General features: G+C 42.9%; 1 protein-coding gene and 1 long non-coding RNA gene across 4 annotated transcripts in view; one reads left to right on the plus strand and one right to left on the minus strand.

Moving 5' to 3' along the window:
- LOC111260098 (uncharacterized) overlaps window positions 1–26,338 on the plus strand; it is a 157,598-nt gene that overhangs the window by 15,257 nt on the left and 116,003 nt on the right. For 2 of the 3 annotated variants that reach the window (XM_022832587.2, XM_022832588.2), the window contains exon 1: window positions 11,712–12,894. The exons of the other annotated variant lie outside the window; for it this stretch is intronic. In XM_022832587.2, the coding sequence (XP_022688322.1) occupies window positions 12,630–12,894 (265 nt within the window). In that variant the 5' untranslated portion in view covers window positions 11,712–12,629. Of the gene's footprint in view, window positions 1–11,711; window positions 12,895–26,338 lie in introns of those variants that run through there. 3 annotated transcript variants of the gene reach the window in all.
- LOC111260101 (uncharacterized) lies at window positions 2,969–6,028 on the minus strand. Its single transcript, XR_002680078.2, has 2 exons — window positions 4,943–6,028; window positions 2,969–4,482 (listed from the first exon to the last, which is right to left on the minus strand). It is a non-coding gene; the product is annotated as an uncharacterized LOC111260101 (long non-coding RNA).

Raw genomic sequence — 26,338 nt, forward strand, 5'->3', positions numbered from 1 at the left:
CAATCAATAGAGCTAGCAGTGGCGGTTAGACATGATTCGGATTAGTAAATGAAGCTTGACAAAACAGATAAAGGTTGAATCATGCCTGACGCAAGGGTATCCATCGAAATTCCATGATAGTAATAACGAAACAGTATTAATGACAATAACTCAGTTAAATTAATTTCGGCTTTAGGTATCTTTAATACCTACCTTTAATACCAGAAATAAAGTGACGCCATTTTTTTTTTTATTGGGCGGAAATGATGACAGTCGCCATCTGCTTGGCCTTCCCCGCTCAAATACGATGATCATTTTAAGTATTCGGCAGCCCCCATTTCAAAACGATGACATCGTAAGCAGGTGTCTGACATTGTGTGAACGACATATATCTTCACAACAATTTCTATATGAGTGCAGCCCATATCGAAGGGGTAATTCATATTAATAGCGTTAATGCTGAGGTGCCGTTAAGTATTTTATTGAAGTTGGTCATTTCAGCAGAAGAATCAATATCAAATCATATTGAACAAATGATATTGTCTTTATGAGAAATCATCAAATTTTTAATCTTGTTATGTTATCTATTTATATTTATCAAATTTCGAGCTGGCCCCGATGTGCTTTTCGTACTGAGATTGCCGAGTCCCTATGTTATGTATGAACTATGCAAAATACCTATTTAACTCGTATTTAACAATAAATATTATTTGAGATTTTTTTCGCTTGCTTCAGCCTTCCACGATTGAAAGCTGTCAAACAGATTCCAGAAGAGAAGGCGTATATATTTTTTTTATCATTGTTTTATCTAATAGCAACTGTAAGCTATACTTATCGCATTAGCTGAACAAAATTAGGTCGGAGAAACATTTGCGCGTACTTTTGGCTAGTGACAGATGAGTCTACTGACGTATCTATTGATTCGTTGATAAGTACTACCTAGGGTGTCACTCAACTGAGGGACAGATAGACGGAAACGAGGAACTGACATTTACACAGTTGCAAATTGCTGGCTAACGTACGTTTGTCGTGGTTGATATTTTAAAGACCTATTTGAGCACACTCCGGTAGCTGTTCACTAGGTAGTCCATTAGCTGATCCGCTTTACGGTCCGTCGATTCTTCGCTTGAACGATCATTAGTGATACCTCTATTTGAATGGCAGCCCGCTTCCCCCACTCGTCGGCGTTATGGCGGTTGGACAGATAGCAAATTTGCGATGCTGCAATGAGTTACAGGGTGTCACGTTTATATCCCTTGCCGATCATCACAAATTTGTTGTATGCCATATGCACGTTCACTGCTGGTGTATGTGTACGTATGTAGAGGTAAGATCGATCTTCCTGAGGCAACAGCCTATACTATCGACGCCATGGGTCAGTAAGGTCACGTTGAATTTGACTAAGTGTAGATTGAACCTCTTACATAGCGTAGACTCCGTTCGTCGAGGTCAACGACGATTCTGGCATTTGAGGGACAGACATGATGCTGACCATGATGTTGGACACTGAGCGAACAGCGTTTGCATACGATGCCAGGTGCTTCGGCGTACACACAGAACATAAATGGCTGTCTTACTGGTTTTAGTCATGTGTTAGAAAGAATAATTTCCATATACCGGTAATGGCTGGAAAGTTTACTCTATCCTTTATGCCAGCATTTTCCTCAAATGATCAGATACTTATTTTTGATCAGCATGAAGAATCTAGTTGTTTCTGAAGATTGAGACAGATTTGATGAGATTTGATTGCTCAATTGCATTAATCCGGTTGTATTTCGACTGAGTGCGAAACGAGTACGGGTGTAAATTTCTACAGGGCCGTCATAAATATAAAATGGTAGGTTCATAGGTGTGTGCATCTGTGGCGCATGCGGAAGACGCCATTTATACAAGGTTGTGGCAATTTTCCCTCTCATCTATCCAGAAACAAATCCCCAATATACTGCCTCTTTATCAAACCCAAAATCAGTTCACACGTATGCTGCTTTTGTTTAAAATGGAACACCAACTTAGCGAACACAACCCCAGTAAATTGGCTTCAGGTGTAGAAGTAAGAAAATTCTCTAATAGAATCATTATCCCCTAACTCCTCGCACAGCTGAATTCACGGTTGGCTGTACGTTAGGCCTACGCTTTCGAGCGAATTTCCAATTGCGATCGATGTACACCAAAAATCCCGTGGTCCTTTGTTTGCCGTACGTTACCGGTCCTGATTTATGTCTATCTAGATGAAACTCCACCGATACGAACCACATCAAAACTATACAGTGCTGAATGGAAGGTGCGGGCTGTGTCGACCCTCCGTAAACCTCTGTGTCTTTTCAGATTCGACACCACCCAATTAACTGTTTACGACCTATGTGAGCTTGCTCGAGATGATCGACTAGAACGGTCTGTATTTCTTCTTGTATGCATTATTTACCGTTGTTGCATGTTATCGAAGTAAGCGTGTAGACATTGTATAAACAGCTAACAGCTAAGATGTTACGTGGTCATATATTACTACATGCTTTCTTAATGGATGCTAAACAAGGAAACTCCGAGGAGTCCAAGTATAACAACCATATCTTCGTATTTGCTCATTCATTCATATATCTTTTTATGGAGATACATTGATTGATCTGGTGGATTGCAGCCGCGAGATGCGCCCTGCGCCGCTTTCATAGTCTCGTCATTTCAACTGTAATTTTTTTTGTTTCATGTCAAGGGAAGTAGATCGTTCTTCGTCCACATATTGTTGTTGCCGTTGTTTGCCTCACTCGGTATCCGACGCCCACTGGGGCTGGGCTTGTCCAATTATGTGCCTTACAACTTGTGAAAGTGGAACTTCTCTCCCAAGCAACAAGCAGGTTTAGAGCGACTTATATCACCATAATACACGCCCATCGGGTTTAAGCAATATAGTAATAAGCATGAGTCGACCGAGTGTTGTCTACGATATAAATATAATACACTGCTCAAAATGATAGTATCGAGCACAGAAATACCGTCACAATAGCCGACTACAGATAAATGGAAGGTTCTTTATTTAATAATCGACAATTATAACTCTTATTCTATAATGAAAGCCACCTCCTATAGTCGGTCTCCGTTTTTTATAGACCATTCAATGCATCTACAAGGAATCAACAGAAAGTTCCTACAATCGGATAAGCGGAGACAGTAACTCAGCGCTGGAAGCTAGAAGCTGGGTCGTGCCACTTCTCCATCCATTCGTTTTTCTACTCTAGTTGTGGTCTTGACCCAGCGTGCAATTCCTCCCTTGAGTGTAATTAGTAGATCCAGGTAGCGCTAGGTTTTCCCTGCAAGACCTGGAACTCTCATCGCCAGTAGCGATCGACGAGCTTTCGTTTGTGGTTCTGTTTAGGATGTCCGTGTAGAATTGAGACTGATGCGGTTGTGTTCGCCACGATGTCGACGTAAATAGACGACGACGACGACGGTATTTGGGTTGACTAGGCAAATTGCAAATCGGTGACACATAACAGAGTAAGCTACGGTGAACGAAAGGAGCAAACAAGTGATTTTCCCTGCTGTTTGCCGGCGCCTCGGTTGGTTCGTGTTTGTGTGGTCGCGATCTGGTCAGAATAGAAGTCGCACAGCTTAAGCAAGCGACGCTCATACCTGACGCAAGTGATAGCTGCTCGATCGATTTTATCAAATAGGGTTAGACCGAAAGAAAAAGGCACCAGTTTGTTCCCAATAGCGTAGCCATTTTTTTATCTCATCAAATGATAAATGGGCAAAAAGGAACTTGTCAGTGTTGAGTGTAATCTTTGGATGGCGCCTACTTTTATGCTATAAAAGTAAAAGGTATAAAAGCAGAATCAGACTCAAATGGCGTAGGCGTGTGAAATTTACTAAATTATATTAAATTCACGCGACTGAACTGTGATTATTAATGCTATTATTATACTATCATTTTTATGGAGTCATTTTTTTATTTCATCGTATATAAACAATACAGCATCTGTATATCGATGGTCAGACGAAGCTACTTAATAGCCTCTGCATAAGGGACACAATCTCCTTCGTTACATTTCCTTTGAATATGTTTCTTTCGACATCCGTTGATCATAAGCTCGAGACTAAATTGCCGCAAATATAAACTAGAGGCCACGACTCCTTTCACGGTGAGGTATGAAGTTCTACATCTCTTTAATCATATTTTCATCGTAGTGCACTAGCTTCAATCATCGTAGTGGGACAGACGGATTACGGGGAAGAAAATTGGTTCGCGTCGTAAAATATTGTTTATAATGTCTCCGCATCACCCATTTATATTGCTTCTTTTGAAATCGTTTAATGGTATTGCTATTGATTTTATCACTAAACACTTATGGTTGGCAGTGATTCTATGGACGGTGCCTCGTGAGCTTCACGACGCGGCATATCGCTGTTGTCAAATGATACATTGCAAAAAGAATGAGTCAGCAGACATTGGTGTTCCAACGCACGATGAAGCTCATTTCTTTTTCTCGCACAACGATACTGCTCTAAATACTGAAAAACAAAAACAAAAAAATAAAAAAAAATTGAAGTATAAATCACCTAATACGTTGTAATAATCTAATAGGCGTTTTTGATGGGTAGATAGGTCTGTTATGTAGTATCATCCTTCCATCGTAAATGTACTTTGTACTCCTCAGTCTACTGGATACGGACCTATCCAACAAACCTATCGTATCTATTGCATATTCTCCAGTTAATCGAATACACAGATTGTTATAGAGATCAAAAGGCTAGTAAACGAAACAATAGATAAATATAAGCAAAAAGTTGTCTAAAAATGCAATCCACGCGCTTTTTTTTGTTCTTCCTCAGCAGGATTGCCATCAAGAGTCTTTTTTTGACGGTAGAAGCAGCCTGATCCCGCACGCTGTGCTAGGTATGCTTCCTACATCCTCGCTTGATCATGTACTTCTCGGCAATGACAAATATCTGTTTACAATACATTACGTACCCATAACGATGTAGGAAACGTATGAGAAGCCAGTGCTTGCCGCGTACGCACACTGATATCATCACTGATCGCTTGATATGATCCGAATGGCAGCAGTAATGGGGAAGGCAATAGCAATCAGTGATGTTTTTTCCTGATCATAAACGCGTACTTTGGGATCAATTTCGAGTAGCGACAACGAATGAGTCAGTTGGGGTTTATAGAGCGAAGCACGTGTGATAACTAGCTGGCTCCACCAACCCAGCTAGCTTGATCAGCTCGACGTTCCTATCACTTCCTGAGAGAGGATTGGGAAGGCGGCGAGCGTGTTAAAACTAGCATGAAGCTCTTTCCCTCTAGAGTTTTCATCTAGACGTTATCGTCCGTCGCCAGTTGGACCTTGCTCAACCCATGCCGATCGAGCCGTTCGTTCGTTTGCTAGAAGGTCGCCAGGTTACGGGGCACGGGTCGCTAGTTCATGAGGATCTCAGTCCGGATTTGGCATCCAGTCAAGCGACTCAATCGGGAAAGGACTTCGAATTAAGTGTGCGCTTACTGAATTGCAAAACATTCGCAAGGAATTAATTCGGAAATTTAAAGGCTGCAGGGCCAATCGTCGTAAGGCGCTATTGTAAATCGTGAACGGATCGTAATTCTGGAACGGCAGAATTACGAAAGAGCGGTGAAAGCTAGACAAGCTGTAAAAAGCCGGATGTCAACAATAACGTGGCTTGTGAACGCATGAATAATGTAGGTTAGCATTTGGTGTCTATAGCAAATCGTTTAGATATATTTACAGATATATAATAATATCTATGATTTGAATTGGGTATTTTGAGTCGTCCGCCCGAAATTCTCGGTGGCCATCCGCCACCAGTTTTGGACAGATCGTCTCCACTGCCGGTCTCGAATATTATACGTCAGCTATATATTTCTGCCGTCAGTAGGACGCCAAATAACCGTCGAGACCTATTCTATACATCGGTAAATAAATAAAACTTTAGAGAGTAGCTTTTAACTAACAGTGCTATCGCTAAAACATGGGTTTTACTTTTCGATCGTTGCCGTTCCCGTTACTGATCTCACAAAAAATGTACGAGCCCTGATAGCTATGCGTTCAGACAGCTGACAAATAAAATTAAATCAAAAAGAGAATACAATATATGGAGATATAAACAATATAGGCATATAGAAGTCTACTCATGTGTGTCTTGCATTAAATCTGTTATCTCTGACTGCGTCGACATGTGGCCAAGTGCCAGCTTCAAACAAATCAACATGTTTCTATTATGGTAAAATGTGTTTGTCGTGTCATCGCAAACAGAGCCCAGATCTTAAGGATAAGATTTTTCCCTTAAGACTTGAACCAGGGTGGTGAAAGTGAAGCGGTGCGCCTTATTCCTGAACAGATATCACCAGTAGCATTGAAGAAGTAGTGATCCGTTTGCATCTATAGCAAATTATTACTACTCGACCCATTGCGCGCCGGCGGGTGTCAAATAGTAAGCGAAATGTTAATATGTCCTTGGTTATTCTTGGACACCGATGCACTCGCGTCAACCATCACGAGTCACCGTTCGGATGGCCTTTCATGATTTCTACTGATGCTGCTAGTACGCTTAGAGCAACGGCGCTATTTCGTTTTGCGGTTATAGCACCAGCGATAATAGTAATAAATATTACCGCTGTTATAATCGAGGCGAGTTCATTGCTTGGTCTTTGGAGGTCCCAAGGCCGCTTCTATCATCACCCGTCACTGTTTCGGCACACACTGATCGAGATACGGGCATCGCTGCTAAATAGATGCTCATAGATAGAACGTTATATCTAGTTGTGCATATCATATAATAGTCGAATCTATCTGACACTCAGAAGACGGGGTTATTTTGTTTGAAAAACAACTAATTAATAAGGTATTACAGTACAGTTAGCAGTAACAGGACGCGGTGAGGCAGTAATATTCACTGATAGTGGATCCGTAAGGTACGAAACCTGGCCGACTCTCGTCGCCCATATGTCGCTTAGAAGTTAGCTTCCCAATGTCATATAGCCGATCGGCCAATCAGACAACCGTAAGACCGTGGGCTATTTCTCATTATGGGCTACTCTGGACTCGTCCAGTTTTGTATTTAGTTAGAAAAGGACAAATGAGATATTTACGCTACCAAATCAGGCTTCCAGAACAGCAAAATGTTCCTTATCACTCATAGACACCGGCGAGATCTATTGACGCCCCTTCAATCTGCAGCATTACTTGTCTAGCAGGTGTTGCTGATACCCCTTGGATGAAATGATCATTACTTTTAGCTTACAAATTTTATAATCATAAATAATAATATTCAATAATATAAGCAGAGTTATTATATAATTATAAGAGAGCAGGTGTGCACCATCCGGTATAAACAGATGACGAGCATATAGGACAAATGTTGAATGTATACGCGCTGCACTCATTCATAAAGCTTGTATTACGGCTACCCCATCCCCCTCGTATTCATGATAAGCACTCAGCGCGTGCTTAGCATCTATTAATACGTTCGCAATTCAATAATGAAATGTACGTGTAATATGACGACCGGTAACATTTCTGTAGCTTGCGGTTGCCACGCAACTCTAACGTTGTTGCATTAATCATATTTACACTTTACGTAGTACTACCCTCGACGTAGTAAGATGGACAGCAAGCTTTACCAATATCGCCACAATCGCGTTTATAAACGTCTATCAACTAAACGGTTGTTGGCTGGAAACCATCGTCAAAGCCTCGACACGGATTCATTTGTCACCGTCTACGGATATGTTTTCATGACCCAGTTGTGGTCGTTATATAGTATGCCGCCGGACACGTTCCGCAAGATCTCCGTTGGCGTCTATCATAGGGGCAACGTCCTGTTGCCATATGCAATGCCCTGCACCGCAGTGCTTGCTGAGGCAGGATAACTGCTAGCACAAAACGGCGAGTTATGCATTCTTATTTCATTGCACGTATGGATACTCGGTGCCTATTTGTAGAAGGTAACCATGAACGTTGCCTCTGCAGTCAGTACGTAGAAGAAGAAGAGAGTATTTTTCTCAACAAACTGCTAATTAAACTCCATCAGACTCACACGGACAGAAACATGATGTTTTAGATATGAGCAGGTTAGCAGTGTTTTTAAGTAGAAGGATCAGTTTGAATGAATATCGAACGAATACAATCTTACAACGACATTTATACGACCTTTTCAAGTTCTTACGTTATATATACACGCGACATCTCAGAATCAGACGTTACTTTTGCAATGTTACCGTTAACCGAGCGAAAGACGCCGATCAAGCTGTGATCTTTTTCGATCCACAGGTGTCTAATACGGTACGTTCGACTTGATGTTCGTTTCGCCGATTGATCAAATAAGACCTCCCTTGCGAGTCCTTTGAAGATAGACCAGTTACGTCTCACTTTTGCCAAGTAACCTCGTTGTCTGTGTTTTGCCCTCTCCTTTCTCCCAGATCTTGATAAAATAGTCAGTTACGCCTACGCTTAACGTCTCCCGGGAATCATAGACTGATTTAGTCTGTCTGGTCTGTTGATAAACGTCGTTGTGCGTCTGAAAACTGCATTGAAAAAGTGAGGCAAGCCATTGAACTTCTCTCGATTCGTTTCCCCTATAGCGTCTGTTAAAAAAAAATATAGAGACAAAACTAAAGCCACGGCTTAATTGTTTGTTTCGAAGATATTGTTGCATTGGATGGTTTTAGGTCGGTAGGCAATATGCGCCTTAGTCGGCCGCTATCCTTTTTGTTTCGGGTTTACGGCACCAGGCTGTGGACACCAACCAAGGACGAACGAATATAATTATTTTGACTCTTAGATCATACCAGACAAAATGAATGTAATGAACCAGCACACCCGTACGTGATGACGTTCTCAGCTTTTGACCGTACAGTTATGGTTGTATGGGTACAAAGAGTGACTAGTTTCTCGTTAGCTAACTATTAGCGTGCCTCGACAAACGCCTTTCCTTAAACAGCGTTTCCTACGAATGGCCCAATAGCGAAGGTCGATTGAACCTCGCTTTAGAGCCTCCTTCAATAGGCTTACTAGTAACGAGAACAAACACTTTAATTAGATTCTCTTGCCGCGGTCATCTCAAGATAGTAAATTATATTAGATAGATTAGATCGTTAAGCGTACGAATTAGCAGCTCGTTCAAATTATCGAGTTAAGGAAGTACCGAAGTATATGCACTTGTTCGAGATTCGTACCTTTCTTGGGCGATGCCGCCACATTGGGTACAGGGGGAAAAAACACTCGTAGCGGCGTTCCCCATCAGTGAGGAACAGCTTTTTGAAAGAATCAGGACAATATGAGTAGAACCGATGGATGATTCAGTCAATGTTGCCAATTCCTGATGTTGTCGCCCACCAGTCGTTCAGCTAGTAGTACCGCTTTTACTTACTATATAAATAAACGGCTTCTGCGTTCGACGGATTGCATCACGAAGGCCAGCCAGCGGTAATCTACTTCATTGTTTTCGACATTTTGCTCCACGTTTCCTTCATCTTTTCTTTTCCAGCGTCTACCGATTGTTGTTGTCGTCGTCGTCGTATACATTTCTGCATAACATATATGTAAGGATTTGTTTGTTGTTGGTAGCTCGGTTGCTCCCGCTGCCTCTACAGCTATCAACCTAAATCTAGAAAATTTCATCATGAACTCTCTCACAACGGCGTTATTATGCCTATATCTGTATCGTTGTTTTTCAGTCTGTCGTCGAATTGGTGGTGAAACTCGCTCTCTAATCGTGGACTTCTAACGGCTGATCGCTGGTTAGGCGCGCCGTAATTATCGGCGCAGTACGCACGTAAACATTACATGCACTTGATTTTTTCATCTTTTGTAATCCTATAAATGCTATTGTTACTGTGATCGGTGCTCGCTGTCGCTCCCGCTATTGGCATTAGGCCCTCGCTGGCAGTGAGGGAAGTTCTGTGTGGGTTGTATTAAACTGGACAGCGGTAGGATTAACAGAAACCTCAACTTGTTTACCACTCTGAGTCCTTTCGCGTGAATGAGAATACCGTCGATGGCTGTAATGTAATTCTCGACCACGCAACGCGACGGCTGCAGCAGGACAAACGGTAAAGCAATCGCTAGAAGACACAGACAAAAAACAATATGTTTGTAGATACATATCAACAAGAAATAGGGCCGTAGTTAGTTAAATGAAGCACAAGTTGTCGGGTGCACTTATGCCAGAAAATCTATAATGATTTTATGCGTGATAGGTTCGACGCAATCGGCTATCGAAGGCGCACACAGTTGTGTTTTGTGACCGGATTACCTATAAAACAGTTTATTACGCTGGGGTCATTGTGCACAGTTGTTAGTGGTCGCGTATAGAAACCTCTATTCATATCTCTCTGAGGAGTTTATTTCTGTGAAGTGCGTGGGACTGGATATACGGAATCGCCATGAAGCACCGCTAGCAATCAGCTTCGCGTTGACAAGATCGGTTTACGACTTTCGACATGACAAACAACTGGACGCTCGCTGTCCTGTGTCGTCTAATATACGCATGTATTCAAGCCGAACCGTCTTCATACATAATCTCATTGATGAACACAAGAAAAAAAAGTATTTTCTAGAACTGGAAGACTAATCATGTTTGTTCTGTTTGCAAAGCGTTACGTGGCCTTTGTTCGTTTAGCCTACTGCTTCGAGCATTCGTCCGAAAGGCCCGCAACGTTGAAGTGCAGACCAGATGCATATTCTTCTTGAGAGCGCCATTTTTTTCGCATTGATTTTCACAGCCCTGAAATGAATAATGGTACAGTTGATCCCCCATTTATGTAACAAAAATCTGTGTAAGTTCATAACTTATGTCAACAGAAACGGTAAGTAGAGTGAACGTATGGACTTGGGCGCATAGATGAAATATGAATAGTATTAACTCAGTGTTACTCACTCTGACAATGATGACGAGGGGCCGAAAGGAACTCAGACGCTCAAGACGACAGAATACGTCGAAATCGTAAACTGTCATTTGACGTTTGGTCCACATTGTCATACTATCTGCTGTATAGCATTAAAGGTTATTCATGATAATTTTTGTCTGAAACCCATCGATTGATCATCGTTTAACGTGTCCGTAAACCCAAGTCTAACCATGTATCAGTAGAAATTCTCAGAGGTTTAACGACGCTCGTTAGATCATCGGAAACGTAGAAAATTTGTCCCTAGCCGAACTCCCGTATTGCTACCTTGCGCTGGAGCACCACCTTTTTAGTAGACTGACAATAGCAAATGGACGGTTAAAATGGAATGGTTAAACAGAAGGAATACTAGCGGATCCCTTCCCGGGCTTCCGCGTATTTCTTCTTGTTGATGCACAATGTTTCGGCGTTTAAGGCTAACACTTATGATATAATAGCAGATTCACGAAGAGGCTGCGGTGTATAGCATTTTCCGAATTAAGGCAAAAGCAACCATGAACGACAAGTTACTAACGCACTAAATAAACGATTCTAATTGCACGGTACACGCGGGAAGCCTTTTACTACATCTTTTCACAAATGGCGAAACCTGCCGCTGGAATATTGAATCTATCTATGTATGTTATGTCGGTCTAGACAACCCAGCGGTAATGATATCGGCGGCAGTAGTAGCCTGCCTGCTTCTGCTGAAGCTGCCGAAATGTCGCTCCGTACCGTGCTGGGCACGCGAGACTTCCCTCTCTCATCTGGGAAAGGGGAAGTCGCCGTGGGGCGCCGGTTGGAGCTCAGAAGCACTCCGACCACTGGACGGGCAGGATGTCATTGCCGATACAAACTAGATGGATCCAGCATGACAACAATACGCTAGGCCAAGTTGAAGGCACTCAGTAAACTACCATAATTAAAACTGTCAGGTTAGACCTGATGTTTCCCAAGATAGTCATTGTCTATTGTTGTGGGAACTTCGTTAAAAGATTTATCCAGGTGCAAGTATCGTACGGTGTCACGCCAGGATCCAATGCGAAAAAAAGCTGTCTCCTGTTTTTGACACAAAATCTGCTGCACAGTTTGATTGCAGCCAGACATAATATAACATAACAAAGCTCGCACAAGATACAAAAAATCGATATGTGTCGACAACTGCAATGTGAATTGAGCGATATGATTATACACGAGAAAAGGCGGCAGCAAGAACAGGTTGATTGTAGACTCATCGATCAGCGCGGGTAGAATGAGATATGTGTCCTATTGTCAGCCTTCTCTTTCTGCACCGGCAGTCCTCGAGTCCAACCTGAGGATTGCAATCGATCAAGGCCTGGCTAGCCCACGCCCCTGCCCCCGGTCGAATCGTCGCAAATGATACAGCTACTGTGCTCTGACACCAAATGAGACAGTTATGAAGGTGAGCGACTGGCGCATGATGATGTTATGCGAAGTGTGATGATGGAGCAGGCAACAATTATCAAGTGGTGATGACGGATCGTTAACGCAGAAAGGATTAGCGAATTGTGGAAAAACTATTTGCTCTTGGTGAAAACAAGAGGAAACGCCTGCGCCTAACGCTTAGGCACGAACGCATGTCGGTCACTACATCAGCATCAGAGTTCTGCTACTCCAAGCATCAATCGCCAACTTATCCATCGGCGTCTAGTACGTAACGAGCATGGCGCATCTAATAGTGTCAGCGTTCTTAGCAGCAGGCCTGGTGGCATGGTGACGAGACAGTAGGACGATGCAAATAATCAGGCCGCGGCCGGCAGTAGGCCCTGCTACCGTTGCCGCTGCTGCCGTAAGCTGTAATGCAGTAAGTTCGACCGGATCGCTTGCGCACTCGATGTGTTGTTCTGGCGCATTGGGCTTTCAACTTTTGCTACTGTGGATTGTGTTCAGTGGGGGTTCTTTATTGATCTTGCCACCAACTGGTGGATGGACGGCTCGCGCAGCACCACCGAGAGTTCGCGCTGACGCCGAACAACCCGGAGAGGAAACATTTCCACGTAAGTTTCTTGTAATAGGTCTTGTTCGTACGGATAACATCCTTACCATTAACTAACGCGGATGGGTAGATCGGATTGTAGATTCATAGGTAGGAATATAGGCGCATATTTACGTAAGCAAGTATGATTTGATGGAAGAGAAGAAAGAGGTTTTCAAAAAGTGGCCTATTACGCTTCTAGTCACCTATCCGCTAGAAGATTCGTCGTGAATATACGAAATGGCATTTTCTATTACTCATAGAATTTAATTACTTTGAGTAGTTACTGTCTTCAATCTTGCTTATGGATTTCACTTGCAGTTAACGAGTTTCAAGTAAGTTTAAAGACACTTGCGAAGCATTCTTCGGACACACTCAATTCGGGACTGTATTCTCTATCGCACTCTGCGGGGATGGAAACCCTAAACGTTCCGGTTTTAGCTAGCGTTGTCGCTAATATATTGTGATGTCATCCTAAACGTACGCACGAGCTCGACCGCAAGACGCTTCCCTTAGATTGTTCCCTGTCAAATAACGACACGCGGCTTCGTTAACTCGACACGTGGGATATCTTTAGGGAGTGCCTGTCACAACGTGTCGCTTTGTGCGAAATTTATTGCGCCGTCAATGGCTTCCGTTTTCTCCTTCTTTGTCTCTCGCTTTATGAACTTCTCCTTTCGAAATACCGCTCAGTACAATGAACGACCTTTCACGACGAAAATTTACCCGTTTATAAAATGGGCTCTCGCGACCACGATCACTTGAACCAGTCGCTACTATCGTTGTATTATGTCAGCGGCAGAGCGCGCCTCTTCGTATCTAAACCCATTTCCATTACCAGCGAAATTAGTATGTGTTTAGAGGGTCTTAAGGGGCATTTTTTTCCTCTCTTTTTTCTGCTCTCGATTGCTCTCTGTATAGAAAAATAACTAACACGGTTCCGCTTAAAGGCCTGACACAAGACAAATCGACATCTCACTCCTAAGCCAGTGTTTTCCATATTTGTTTCCCGTTGGTAGCCATAATGCGCTCACGTACTGTCAGATACGCGTTATCGCTGACGGTCCCCAGTGACCCTCCGCTCTATTGAAACTTCTTATTCGTAACACGCCCATTTCCGTAGCGGTCGCCATTTGACGGCCATGCTTTCAGTTGTTCTGTGAAGCGTCAGATCGCGTCATGCGTTCTTCTGGAGATTCCGAATGTGTCCCATGCGAACGGTAGTATCGGCTGTTTGGGAAACACCTAAAAGGCTGTGTCGTTCCGGGGAACGTAGCAAAGATATTATCCATTGTGTCTCTACTAGTGGCAAGCGATAGCCGTCATCGACCGCTAGATATTTATTGCAATATCATACGGTTACTGTTGTTGCTGATGGTGCACGCCGTCGTGTGTTTCTCTGTGAATGGACATGTAACGCCGCAGTACATTTTATACCAGTAGGGTACAAGCGGCCGGTCTAGCTCATCCTATCTTTCCTCGTTACAACGCGAGCCGCTAGCAAACTCATTGCGCCGATGGCCAACATACACAGGCAAGCCGACTGGCTGGATGATGGCAACGTCGCTAGCAGAAGTAACAACGCGCTCGTGACCATTTTGTTCCTTCGCCGATGCTGTTATAACCAGTGGAGCGCCATATCGCGCCGCTTAACGAGGACTACTTGGAATTACAGCCATTGCCTATGTGTATTCATTAAAGCGTCGCTTTAATGAATCGCTAGGATGTTTATGTTGATATTAGTGGTTATAGAAGGATCGTGTTGGACAGAAGATGATCATTTCATTGAAAGGGAGGCTACACGAGGAGGGCACTGCTTATGTAGTTGTCATTTCTATAAACCAGTTCGATGCGTATAGCTAAAGTGGACCAAGGGGCTTTCAAAAGCTAAGCTGCTGAAGTAATCACATGCCTATTCAGTTGGTCGCGTTCAGCGTGCGTTGCCCAGTCACATTCAAACTACTAGCCAAAGTAATAGTACCGATGATAAACGTATTCTTCAAAACACAAATTAAGTTATGTCTGATTCACAAGTTTTACAATTCTACAAGAAACAAAAATATGTATGTCCTTTTTTCTAAGAACGTATATGTCAACAGCATAGTTCACTCTCTCGACATGTTCCACTATTGGTTTGCTTATGCATACATGTCCAAGACCTCCGCACATATCTATACTATTAGTCTACCGGAACTAGAAACAGCAACGATTCACACAGTCGCTTTTGTTCGGCCCTTTTTTCTCAGCTATTTACATATTCCAAGGTGATAACCCGGTAGTGCTACGCCTACCAGGAGCAGAGTGACAGTCGCAGCTGGACTTGTTGTCAAGATCCTTATGTCTCACGGCAGAGTTTTATAGCAAGCAGCAATGCTGAATTGCGACAAGACACCTCTATTCTTTGCTGAGCCACCGTAAGGCGTCGGCGGTATGACCACGAGCAGAGGCAGTGGCAAGTAACCAGCTGCCCGAACAATACTGCTGCAGGTTGGCCGGTGGTACGGGTGTGTCTGTCCAGCCAGGCCCTGTCCAAACGCTATCCATGCTTTACTTATACGCTATACTTTTCTCTAATAAGCAGCCTCTTGCCTAACTCCAATGTTACTTTTAGCGGTTGGCGTAACCGTTACCGCTCGTACGCCCGCAGCCCTATCATAAGCGACCTCCATGGTAGGGGATTTGCCAAAGGCAGCCTGCACTGCTATTTGCCGGGCTACCAGTAGCAAAGCGGGCCCTTTCTGCAGAGACACGGATCCTCAATGAGGACGGGAACTAAGTATGGAGCTCCTGTTCGGTAGTCTTTGGCCGACTGATTTATCCCAGCTTAGTGCAGTCGCGTTCGCTTGTTCTTAGCAAAGCATTGTTCAAGTATTGCATTACGTTTTATTGTTTTTCAGTCGTCTGAGTTGTATAGCAACAAAATTGCTTGCCACTACTAATGATCTAGACGCCTTCAGTTTTTCCTATTACAACCGCAATACAACCGGCGAAGAGCCACTAAACAGTTGCACCCCACGTTCGTGTACGTGCACATCTGCAATCAGGGTTTTTCTTCCTTTGGCTGAAGCTAAGCTTCTGGCCGTGTACTCCGACAGTGGCGATATGCACCGATCAACTTCTAGTCAACAATGCAGTGGTGCACTACCATCTGTTTGACAACAGATCAGATTAAATCCTACGCCGTTCGCCAGTATAGAAGGGCTTCGTACCTCGAACAAGGCATATTCACGGACAAAAATTAAAAACAGTTCACACAATAATAAATCGATCAGGCCGGTTGCATTATGTTTGAACTAATGGCGAGCTGACGCTTATGTCCATTCTACGTGGAGTCATACTTCAGTCTCTACTGATACGTAAATGAGTCATAAAACAAAACCTCCTAACTGCTAAAAATTAGACGGTACGTAAGTAACGGAATGTCTTCTTTAGCGTAACTTAAAATTGTTGGATATTTACCAAAAGCGGCTCTATATTCATCAAGTAATGCCGGTAAAGCTTAGTATAGGAATTCGATACTGACACTGATGCTGCCTTTGATCCGCCCTATAGACTACAGTTAAACGTTTCATACGAAACAATTTGATCTATTTCGTAACTTCGTTCAGCTATGAGTTTTAACAGGCAAAAACAACGAATATGGAAGGAGCCGGCTGACGATCGTTCATGCTATGTTAACTGATAGATTTGTCACATACGCAGACATCTTGAAACTACTGCTATTCTATGCGTTTTCAGTATAGTCATAATGTAGTATAGTTGACGCCATCTAAATATATCCGTTATATGAGCAGCGATTGTATAAAATTTCGAATGTTCGTGCTTTATACTTTGTCTTTTTTTGTTTGTCACGAACGGCTCTACGTTTCTCGATACATTGAAGCCATTTTCGATTCATATCTGGTGCAAACGGAACACACATCTAAATGAAATTTCAGGGGGGGGCAGTCACTTGAGCCCCTGTATACCATTCACCCTTTGAGTGCGAATAAATTCTACCTAGGCCACGGATTGTATTCATTGAACTCTGGATGGCAGTTCGATGCGTGTTGCGGTAATTAGCAGTAGCTTGCCATACCTGTAGATAAACCTTTCCATTACTTGGCTATACTGACAAATAGCTGGTCTACGGGAATTTAGACTTGAGGGTTAGTAGTAGAGACGTGGCGATCAGTTTCTAGGTGCTCGACAAGCAGCGTCGAATTATCTGACCCGGAAAGTGGGTTCTCCGTGAGCTTGAATAACCAGGAGTGATATCATACATTTTTCGCTGTATGTAGTGGGTTAAAAAGATTCTTTGTATGAATGAAATTGTCGCTGGCGATGTGCGGTGGATCTATTGCTTCATTCAGAGGCGTAAAACATTACAGTTAACCTTAAACGATCAGCTAATCAAAGTCAGATATTCAAGAAGTCCGTCTTGGTGCTTGGTGGAATGAAAAAGGAGTAACCTCTTTTGACTCGTGAACACCTCATGAACTGCTGTGCAGAGCCCTACGGATGTCGGCCGAAAGCTTTGAAAAGCGACTCTAGTGAAACCTCCCTTCGTGGGTAAAAAGAGCGGCAAAGTCATTTTGCCTTGACAGTTTGAGGGTACGAAAAATCAACTTTTTGACGGTCTGAGAAGTTAAACAATTTTTGACCTCACGTTGTGTCTAATTGGAAACTTCTCATTGACCCCAAGGACTCAACCACGATAGGCCAATAATAATACAACGAAATCTGTCGTCTGCTATTTGTCTGCATTAGAGATTGCGCGGTTATTTGTTCACCGTCGCTCGCTGTTTCGTTATATACAATTGACCGGGCGATCCGGTCGAAGAGCATTTTACCGATATTAACAGTAATCAACCGTATTCCCTTTCTTCAGCTCTTCGTTCAATATTCCTCTGATCAACATTCACTAACGATAACCCAATTGTCTACAGTAGAGTCTGTCGCGCTTCCCCTTCACCTTTACGGCAATTTTTCGAAATGGTGCTTTGCGTTTTCAAGGCATCCGCTGGGTGGACAGACCAATTGTAGACCAGCTGCCTATTGCACAGTACCGACAAAGTCAAGGACTTTGCAAGGACAAGCCAAGGACACAGTACCGTTGCAAGGATATTGTGTATCAGTATAATTATACTACTGATGTGTGAGGATTAATAGGTATAATAACTTCTGGATTGAACATCATTTTTAGCACATTTCAAAACGGCGATATTGCGCATAACGCCCTAGCAAACCTGACTAATCAGAGTAATAACGTACGGAGAGAAGATTTAGTTGTATTATTACGTGGATCTGAGCTGATATGTGCGTACGTGTTGGCCTTCGTATGTTGTGCTATAATCAGGAGCCAATAATAATCGACGGCTTCTGGTGATGTGTAAGAACTGGCCGGGATGCTGTACGGTAAATTTTTTAAGAATTACAAGGCTAGAAAGAACGCAACGAAGTCTATATATAATTCAGTCATTAATGTAACATCGTTAAAATAACATGTCAGAGGACATTCTATATAGTCCATAAATCCTCTATTATCGATGACACGTATAAAATGATGCTATGAATAGAACCAGCTAAAATTATAAGAAAATCTATTTTGACAAACATGTAAAAGTCCAAAACGATTGTCTTCATTCTCTAAGAGATATTATCGTTGTCCACTGTGGAAACGGCAGCCAATTAATCAATGCACAAGGTCGGTGTCTATGGCTCGCGTCCAGCGTAACCATGTTACATAAAAGATCATTTAGACAGCACATGACTCTGTATTGATGTACGTCTGTAGCTCAATTGCGTGCCCTGCATTAGCGTGAACGGCAAACTCTCTGATAGGTATCGATCGACCCACCCAGTAAGATAGCAAACGTCCTCACTTGTGTTTATAAATTACACACACCCCGTACATTCATACACACACATCTATTTCGGTGACAGCCTTTTGCAGCCGGAGAGCACGGCTCAGGAAACGGTTTGGCATTATGATGAAGAGCCTATTAATCTCCCGTAGAAAAGTCTGCTAGTGCTGCTCGCGTCGCCAACGTGAGGATAAATAGAGTGGCGTTGTTATTAATGTTTTGCTGTTTTGTTGCCCTAATCTTGTTGCTAGTGCTGTCACCGCTTGCTGCCTCTGGGCAACCTAGTTCACCCGTTCCGGTGACTGCGGCAGCGGCAGAATCCGTCTCGCCATTCGCACGTGTAAAGCCATTTCACACCCATAGACAACATTATCGTATAAACCAACCTACCATTCCATTGTGCGTTGTTTGTTTTTGCTTGCTTCTCCATTTTCAGCCAGTCATCAAACATAATAATTGCCCCTATAGTGATGCATAAGATATCACATAATTATATAAATATATATACGTTTTTTAACTCGGCTATACTTACATATTCACGGATGAGATTCGCAGACTACATCACATAGTGGTACCACAGCTTCTTATTGAGCGTATTACACAGGTCATAATAGACAAAATAACATGCAACTGTATGTATATTTAACAAAATTGTTTTTATGGTTTAAAATATATATCCATGGCTGGCGTGTGTGTGTGGATGTGCATAACAAAGGGTCGTGCGTACGCGGAGCACAACGACGCGAACAGAAATTCAGGCGGTGGCAGTGGCCTCACAGGTTCAGGCTCATGTGTGCGCACCGTCCGCCTTTCTGCCCTATCTGTAGGTCTCTTCAAGGCAGTAGACAGGTATGTCTACGCCGTCGTTGTCGTCGCTGACTAAAATGATGCATGCATCCGTCAGTTTCCTCTGTAGCCCCGCTATCGAATGCGATTGGTGCAGGTTGTCGGGTGAGGCAAAATGTACATATGCTGCACGTGAGAGGAACAGAAGGACCGAGCGCGGCGACTGTTGTGCTTAGAACAGGGTATGGGCCACAGCTATCGAAGATGGTCGTGTACACGAGGTGCAGACTCTGCGCCGCTGGTGCTTCACTCTGTGGCAGAAACTGTCTCGACGACACATCCATTCAACGAACATAAGAATCCAACGTAACCTAGACACACAGGAACAATACCTAATGAAATAGTACTTGCCAACAACCTTTTTTCTTCTAGCCTTGAACATGAACGGCAATGTACATACTATTAATCTAGGCTACGTAATTTCGAGTACTACTGAGCTCGTGATATCGTAAGACCAGTGGTTTTCGCACGTAACTACTAACAAAGCATAATGCGCAAACAAATGCAAACTTATTACCGATTCAACTGCCAGATAATGTCGAACCAAGTGACTGTGGTATACTGGGATGTTTTCTCTATAGGATTATTTATTCTTACTATGTAATTTCATAACTAATATTAAATTTTTATTAAGGCAATAGCAATGTTCGTAATATACAAGTATATATTATATAAAGTATTTAGCTGCTTTAGAGAGTATCAGTGCTTCTCTGGTTTCAGTCTCGAAGAACTCGGTAGCAGTGTCTATTATGACACGAATGAGATCTACTAATCAGCTTCACCGTGATGCTCACTATGATTAAACTGATAATTGTTCCAGACAAACGCAAATATCGTAATCCAAGGACCCTCAGACCAAGAAGCCCGCAAGAACCGAAATCTAAAATTTGCAGAAGAAGCAATTCTTCTGCAAATTTTAGATTTCGGAACGTTCACTTAGTAATCCTTCAAATTTTGTGTTCGAGTATCTGCAATCGTTCAACAGCCAATCGCACCCCCCCCCCCCCCCCAGAAACGGCTCGCACTCGATATTATAGGACATTCTGCTTGCAGATACTGGTATATAGAACCCATTTTGCAACGACCTTTTAAGAGCTAATGCTAACTACAGAGTTGAATCAGCAGCACCGTATTGTTGAGTCTGTATGACAATCATTACCGTTTTATGGCTAGTCTAGTAACCACCGTTGAATTTAGCAACAGCCGAAGTAGGCTAGCTGTGGTGTTCATCCACAGATCTGGCCACACCGACGAACGCTGTAAGTCCTCTAGGGAAACAGACACGAGACTATCGTAGTAACAAACAGCGTCAATGGAAAATAACAGCCCAACCAGCCAGTCTTGCACGAGGAATCTCTTCTAACCGGTGCCAAGCGCAAATCGCTATAGGTAGCCAGAGAAAGATATAGGATCGGCTTAGCCGTGTTTGTTTTCATTCTCGTGTCAAACATGACCTTCGTTCAGTACCGTACCATATGCCAGCCCAGTATTGTCTGTATGACAACAGTGCGTCGTATCCAACGAGTGTCGTATTGCTTGCGGCCTACTTACAGGCCAGCGTATGCGATACGCGAAATATAGCTTCAAGCGGGCTCCGACGCCCAGCACCCTCTCCTCTTTATTTCCTCAGGGCTCGACATCGTAACTGTGTACGGCAACATGCACAATGGGTGCTTCGATCCAAACGTCCTACCATTGATTGTGGCTAAACTATTCAAGTTGCCTGTGCAGAATGTGTAAGATATACGTATAGATTCCTCAAAGAACATTTGACTAGTTCAATATAATGTAACGTTATGCTCGAATGCTTAGCTGCTGCTTTGCTCATAGTAACCTTTAGCGGGCCAGCGGGTGTGATTCAGCGACAGACTATGCCACGTCCCGTTTCGGCGCTATCCTGTCGGACAGCTATGGCCTAGTAGTATTTAGAGGCTAGTGCATAGGAGGCGGATCAATTGTGTCGTCTGTAATTGTTGGACGACATCAAGCTGATGACTTCTTTTATGTGAAAGTTAAGATTTCTTTAAGCGAACTTCGTAGGACAATGTCTATTTTATACACACTTATCGTCGTCGATGTCTTTGTCGGAAACAGTGCTGCGTGTAGACGCAATAGGAAAGGCCAGTATCAACCATGCACCGAGCACAAGTCGCGCGTTAATCATCGCCTCGTGTTCTTGACGTTGCTTTCCGCTGCCACAGCGGCGAAATGGACAAAGGCCGATGTTGACGGACCGCACGAAACGCTTCAATTCGCTAGCTGATTACGTTGCCTGTTTTATCCAAAACAATGCATATGGTTGTGGAACCAGCGATCATAGAGATCGAAGTGTATTAAAACTTACGATCTTTTATGCTAGGTACGCGAGCCAGACAAGCGTACGTCACCTTCTTTGTGGGCTGGGGCTGTGAAGTAATATAAAAGAAATCAAAGAAGTGCCATTGCTGCTTGGTGAGACTGGATAGAGGAAAACCGTTTTGTACTCACCGGTTTCTCGGCCTAGCAGCGCCTTGCACGCAAGACGGAACACTTATTGTAGCTGCCCGAATCCAAACGATGTTCGTTACAGGTCACGTACGACAAGACTCATTAGAGTTCTATATTTCAGTGCGAAACACTCGACGCGCCTCTTATGTGCTATATCGTCGTACGTTTTTGTCTGATGTTTCTTGAATTTGACACCTATCTATTTATATTTTCACGGGTCGTCATACCTTTTAAGGAGCACAATCTATCAGTATCGAACAAATCTACTTCTAGATTACTCATATACTTGCAAAATAGTTATCATATATTAACAGGTTCTGTTGTAGATTATTTGCGCGGATCTGCCGTACTTTAAACCAATCAACGATTCAAAATACTATTTTCTCCACAAAGTTACCGATATCTGTAGATTGTCAAGTTTCATTTTCTTTTATCTTCAGCGATGCTGGATAATCTGACATTTTTTTTCTATCTAGGCTATCATTCAGATTTAACTCTCTAGCGTTCTATCGCTCAAGTCTATTTTTAATACCGTCGAAATGTCGAGCACTTCGTTTGCCTCTTGTTACCTGCAAGAGCCTCCATTGACGAAGCTCACGCTTTCGACGTCCTTCGAATGGCGACGGTGGCTTGCCTTTTCCGTCGTCAGCCTGCTATAAATATCTTGTGAACCTTTGCGCCGACCCATCGCTTTCATTATGAAAAGATGCTAGATGGTTAACAAAAACTTGTTTGCTTTGCCTCAAGACTTCACTCATCCTCCCCTTTCTCTATCTTGGGGTATTGCCACCCTGTTCAAGGTCTAGCATACCTTTTTTAAAGAGCACGAAGGGGACAAGCGCGCTGTTAATGGTGTTTCAGCTTCAGTGTCTCCATTTCCGCCTGGACTCCCTGTCCTCTTCCATCGGGTCAACCGGATTAGAAGCTCCAATGTTTTGCCAAGTATTAATTACTGTGTTGCCATACCATCTGCCGAAGCAACAAGCCTAACGAGAAATACTGGGTTATATCGCATATCTCGATTGCTGTATCGTTGGAATATAATTCTAACCGGACGCGAATGACGCTCGAAAAATGCGTCATGCACATCCAGATGAAAGCGTCTGCGCAGCCATAACTAATTGATTCTTCATTTTCTCATAAAAAAAAAAAATGATGACTTAGTGTTTTACCGAGTCATATCTTCTATAATAAAATCCTACCAAATTGTATTGAACTTTAAGTTTTGCAACTGATCCAGACAAAGTGGAGAAGTTTAGAATACTTGAATCAAACTATCGTTGCACGAAACCGTATGCTTCCTGAATAACAATAAAAACGGGTTTTTATTTGCGAAAGAATTCTAGACTAAGGGAACACAATAGGTTGACACCTTGTTGGTATTTTGTTGCTGTAGCTGAAAGGCGGCTCTCCAAAACGGATCAAGATCCAACAGATTGATATCTGAAGTAGCTCAAGAGAGCCTCCTTGAATAACATGGCATATATGAAAAATTGCAACCCCCTAGCAACTTATGAAGCCTTAGGCAGAATGCTATGTCTTGCTGTTGACGGCTTAGCAAGTCCATGTAAGGCCTATCGTTTAATTGATGATAGCCTTTGGAAAGAAAAGCAGGCACGGTGTTGGAAATCGCTACACAAAGACTCACATATAAATATGTATGGAGAGGCGGAGGTCAGCCTTAAAAACACAAAGTGGAGAATGATAAGTCAGGCACGAGTGATAGGCTGAGAAGAATTTGAACTTTTTTTAAGTCCAAATTGTGGTCTTAATACTTGCGTGTCTAGATCCATCAATATCAATAGAACGTGTGAACTATGTAGTTCGACAGAGCTGTCGGCAATAACGAGATATTAACAAAATCCATCGTTTCTGGCATCAGATCTAAGAAATGGCCCTGCTCGGCCTGCTGTCATCAGTTTTTCGAGAACTGCAATATTTACTACATTCGTATTAAATAGAGCACTTCCTATAGTAATAAGCCACAATTCCTGAGGCTTCACAATAGACGACACGTTCAGCTAGATGCTTTTAGACCTCAATTTGACAAAGACAATTTTTGTTCTTTGGGAGCTGGCACCAACTCTAGAGTCTTCCTCAGTTGTCACCGATTCGATTAGATATCGTGTGCTACAGGAGAGACATTTGCAAACAAGAATACTTGAGCCAAGGGCACAAGCCAACTTGGTTCGCTAGTGAATACGCGGATGAAACAAAGAAACTAGGCCACATCTGCTTATGCGGCGCTTTGGGGCCTTACTTCTATATACGGTAGGACACAAGCCCCATATGCTGATCTATCGGGCGTTGGGGGCTTAACGCTTCAAGGATATTCGCATGGATGTAGTGGCAGGGGTTGAAGTATTGGACCACTTGTCGCATCTTACGGTAAGGTATCCCAGGACCAGTACGGCAAGGTTCAAAAATAGCCGGGACACTCAGGCTTCCCTCTATACCATTCACATAGCGTCAACAGCAAACGGAAACGACATCCATGGACAATTCGTTGGCCGTTTCATTAGTTACCCATATAATCTACGTGTTATGCAACGTACACGTACCGTATATGAAGCGGTCAACAGTACGTAGTAGGCTATTTCAGAAGAGTTGCTCAGTTATTCGCTTATATCAACACCTGCCTCTATATGAGATGTATCTCGATGAAAAAATGGTTGAGTGGTCTTCATTTAAAAAAAAAAATAGAAAAGAGAAAGAGGGAAGATGAGCGGGCAAGCGTACGTTTCTGTCTATCATTTTCCTTCGTCGTTTCAAGCTGTGTGTTCCGCTATTTAAACATCTAGTCCAATAGTAACGTCTTCTGTAGCCTCATTATGGTATTACTACTATAGCAGGAGTTTCGCTTGACCCGAGCAGGTCCTTATCATGGCTGGCGTTTTTGACAGGGTCAGGCCAACGCATAAAAACTAAATCGGCTCCGCTTGAGTGGCGCTATTCCGTGCACTTGTTCGTATGTTGAGCATAGTGAATCTCGGTGAGGCTGCAGTTATAAATGTGACGTACGCTATATAAAACGGCTAATGTTATGTAATACAAATCGATTGAGGTACTTCAAATTGGAATCGATGAACACATTTTTGTTTCGGTACCGTATTTGACCTCAGTTGATGTAGGGCGCGTTTTTCAGCACGTTCGTTTTAAGAAATTGCATGCAGATCTTTATTTGACTGCATTAACATTGTTACCCTTAAGTTACAGTTGCCACTTTTTTTTTTTTTGTTCTCCACCAGATCATACCGTCTCTCACCCTTCCATGTTAACTACAAGCGCTTAAATCCATCGTCGTGCAGTTTGTGTCAGCATCAGATGTATACATGCGATGGCGCAGCTTTACAAGGTGTTTTTAAGGTTTCCAACCGCTTGTTTTTCAATTCGAAGTTGTGACGGATTGGTTAATTTAAATGCCAACTTTCATATAGTGGACAAGATCGCGCACCATCCGTTGAATCATCTTGAATGAGCAAATTAAGTAGCCTTTTCTTTGGGGATTTGCCCTTGAATAGAACTGAAGGAGTTTACAAAGGATCTTTGTGAACCTCGTAAAGCCTTTCTCTATTAGCGATAGGTAAATCGGCGATGGAGACGACGCCACTGAGGTTCAACAAATCGAAAAATCAACACTGCACTTTATTTGAGCAGAACGTATGATCTGCCACAGCAACAGTTACAAAAGTGACTTTTAAACTGCGATCTGCAGTTCCTTCAAGCTGTAAATAGAACAGACTTGAATAATCTAGAAATTCAACTCGGCCTTATCGAGGTAGTAAGTGTTCTATCGGATGCTACTTACCCTAAGAGGTTCAGTAATTAGATCAAAACAGGCCAACTAATATGTAGTTTCAACGTTAGCTAGACGTTGCATATATGATTATTCGGCACGAGCTACTGACTGAACAGAGCGTAATCTGTAACCAATTTAAGTTGACTATAACGAATCGCCATTAAATTATGACACCTAGCCATTACATTGTATTACAGACATATATATATTCGCACGATGATATGAAGATGTATTTGCGTAGAGTGATCATAAGACACCAAACAAATTCTAGCGGGAAGCGTAAAAAAAGACCGCGATATTCTCTGCCATAGCAGAACTACCGGTCAAGAAAGAAAGCAAGTGTTGTTAAACAGATTCCCACAGACGGAGTCCTTCGGGTCAGTGGAATACGATTTGGCAAATCCGAGAAGAAGCCAAACAAACCTTAACCTACTCTTCGAATCGATGACTTCCGTAGCCGTCTCAGAAATAGGACAATCGCCCCCCCC

Source organism: Varroa jacobsoni, unplaced genomic scaffold, assembly GCF_002532875.2.
Source record: "Varroa jacobsoni isolate VJ856 unplaced genomic scaffold, vjacob_1.0 scaffold_399, whole genome shotgun sequence".
NCBI lineage: Eukaryota > Metazoa > Arthropoda > Arachnida > Mesostigmata > Varroidae > Varroa > Varroa jacobsoni.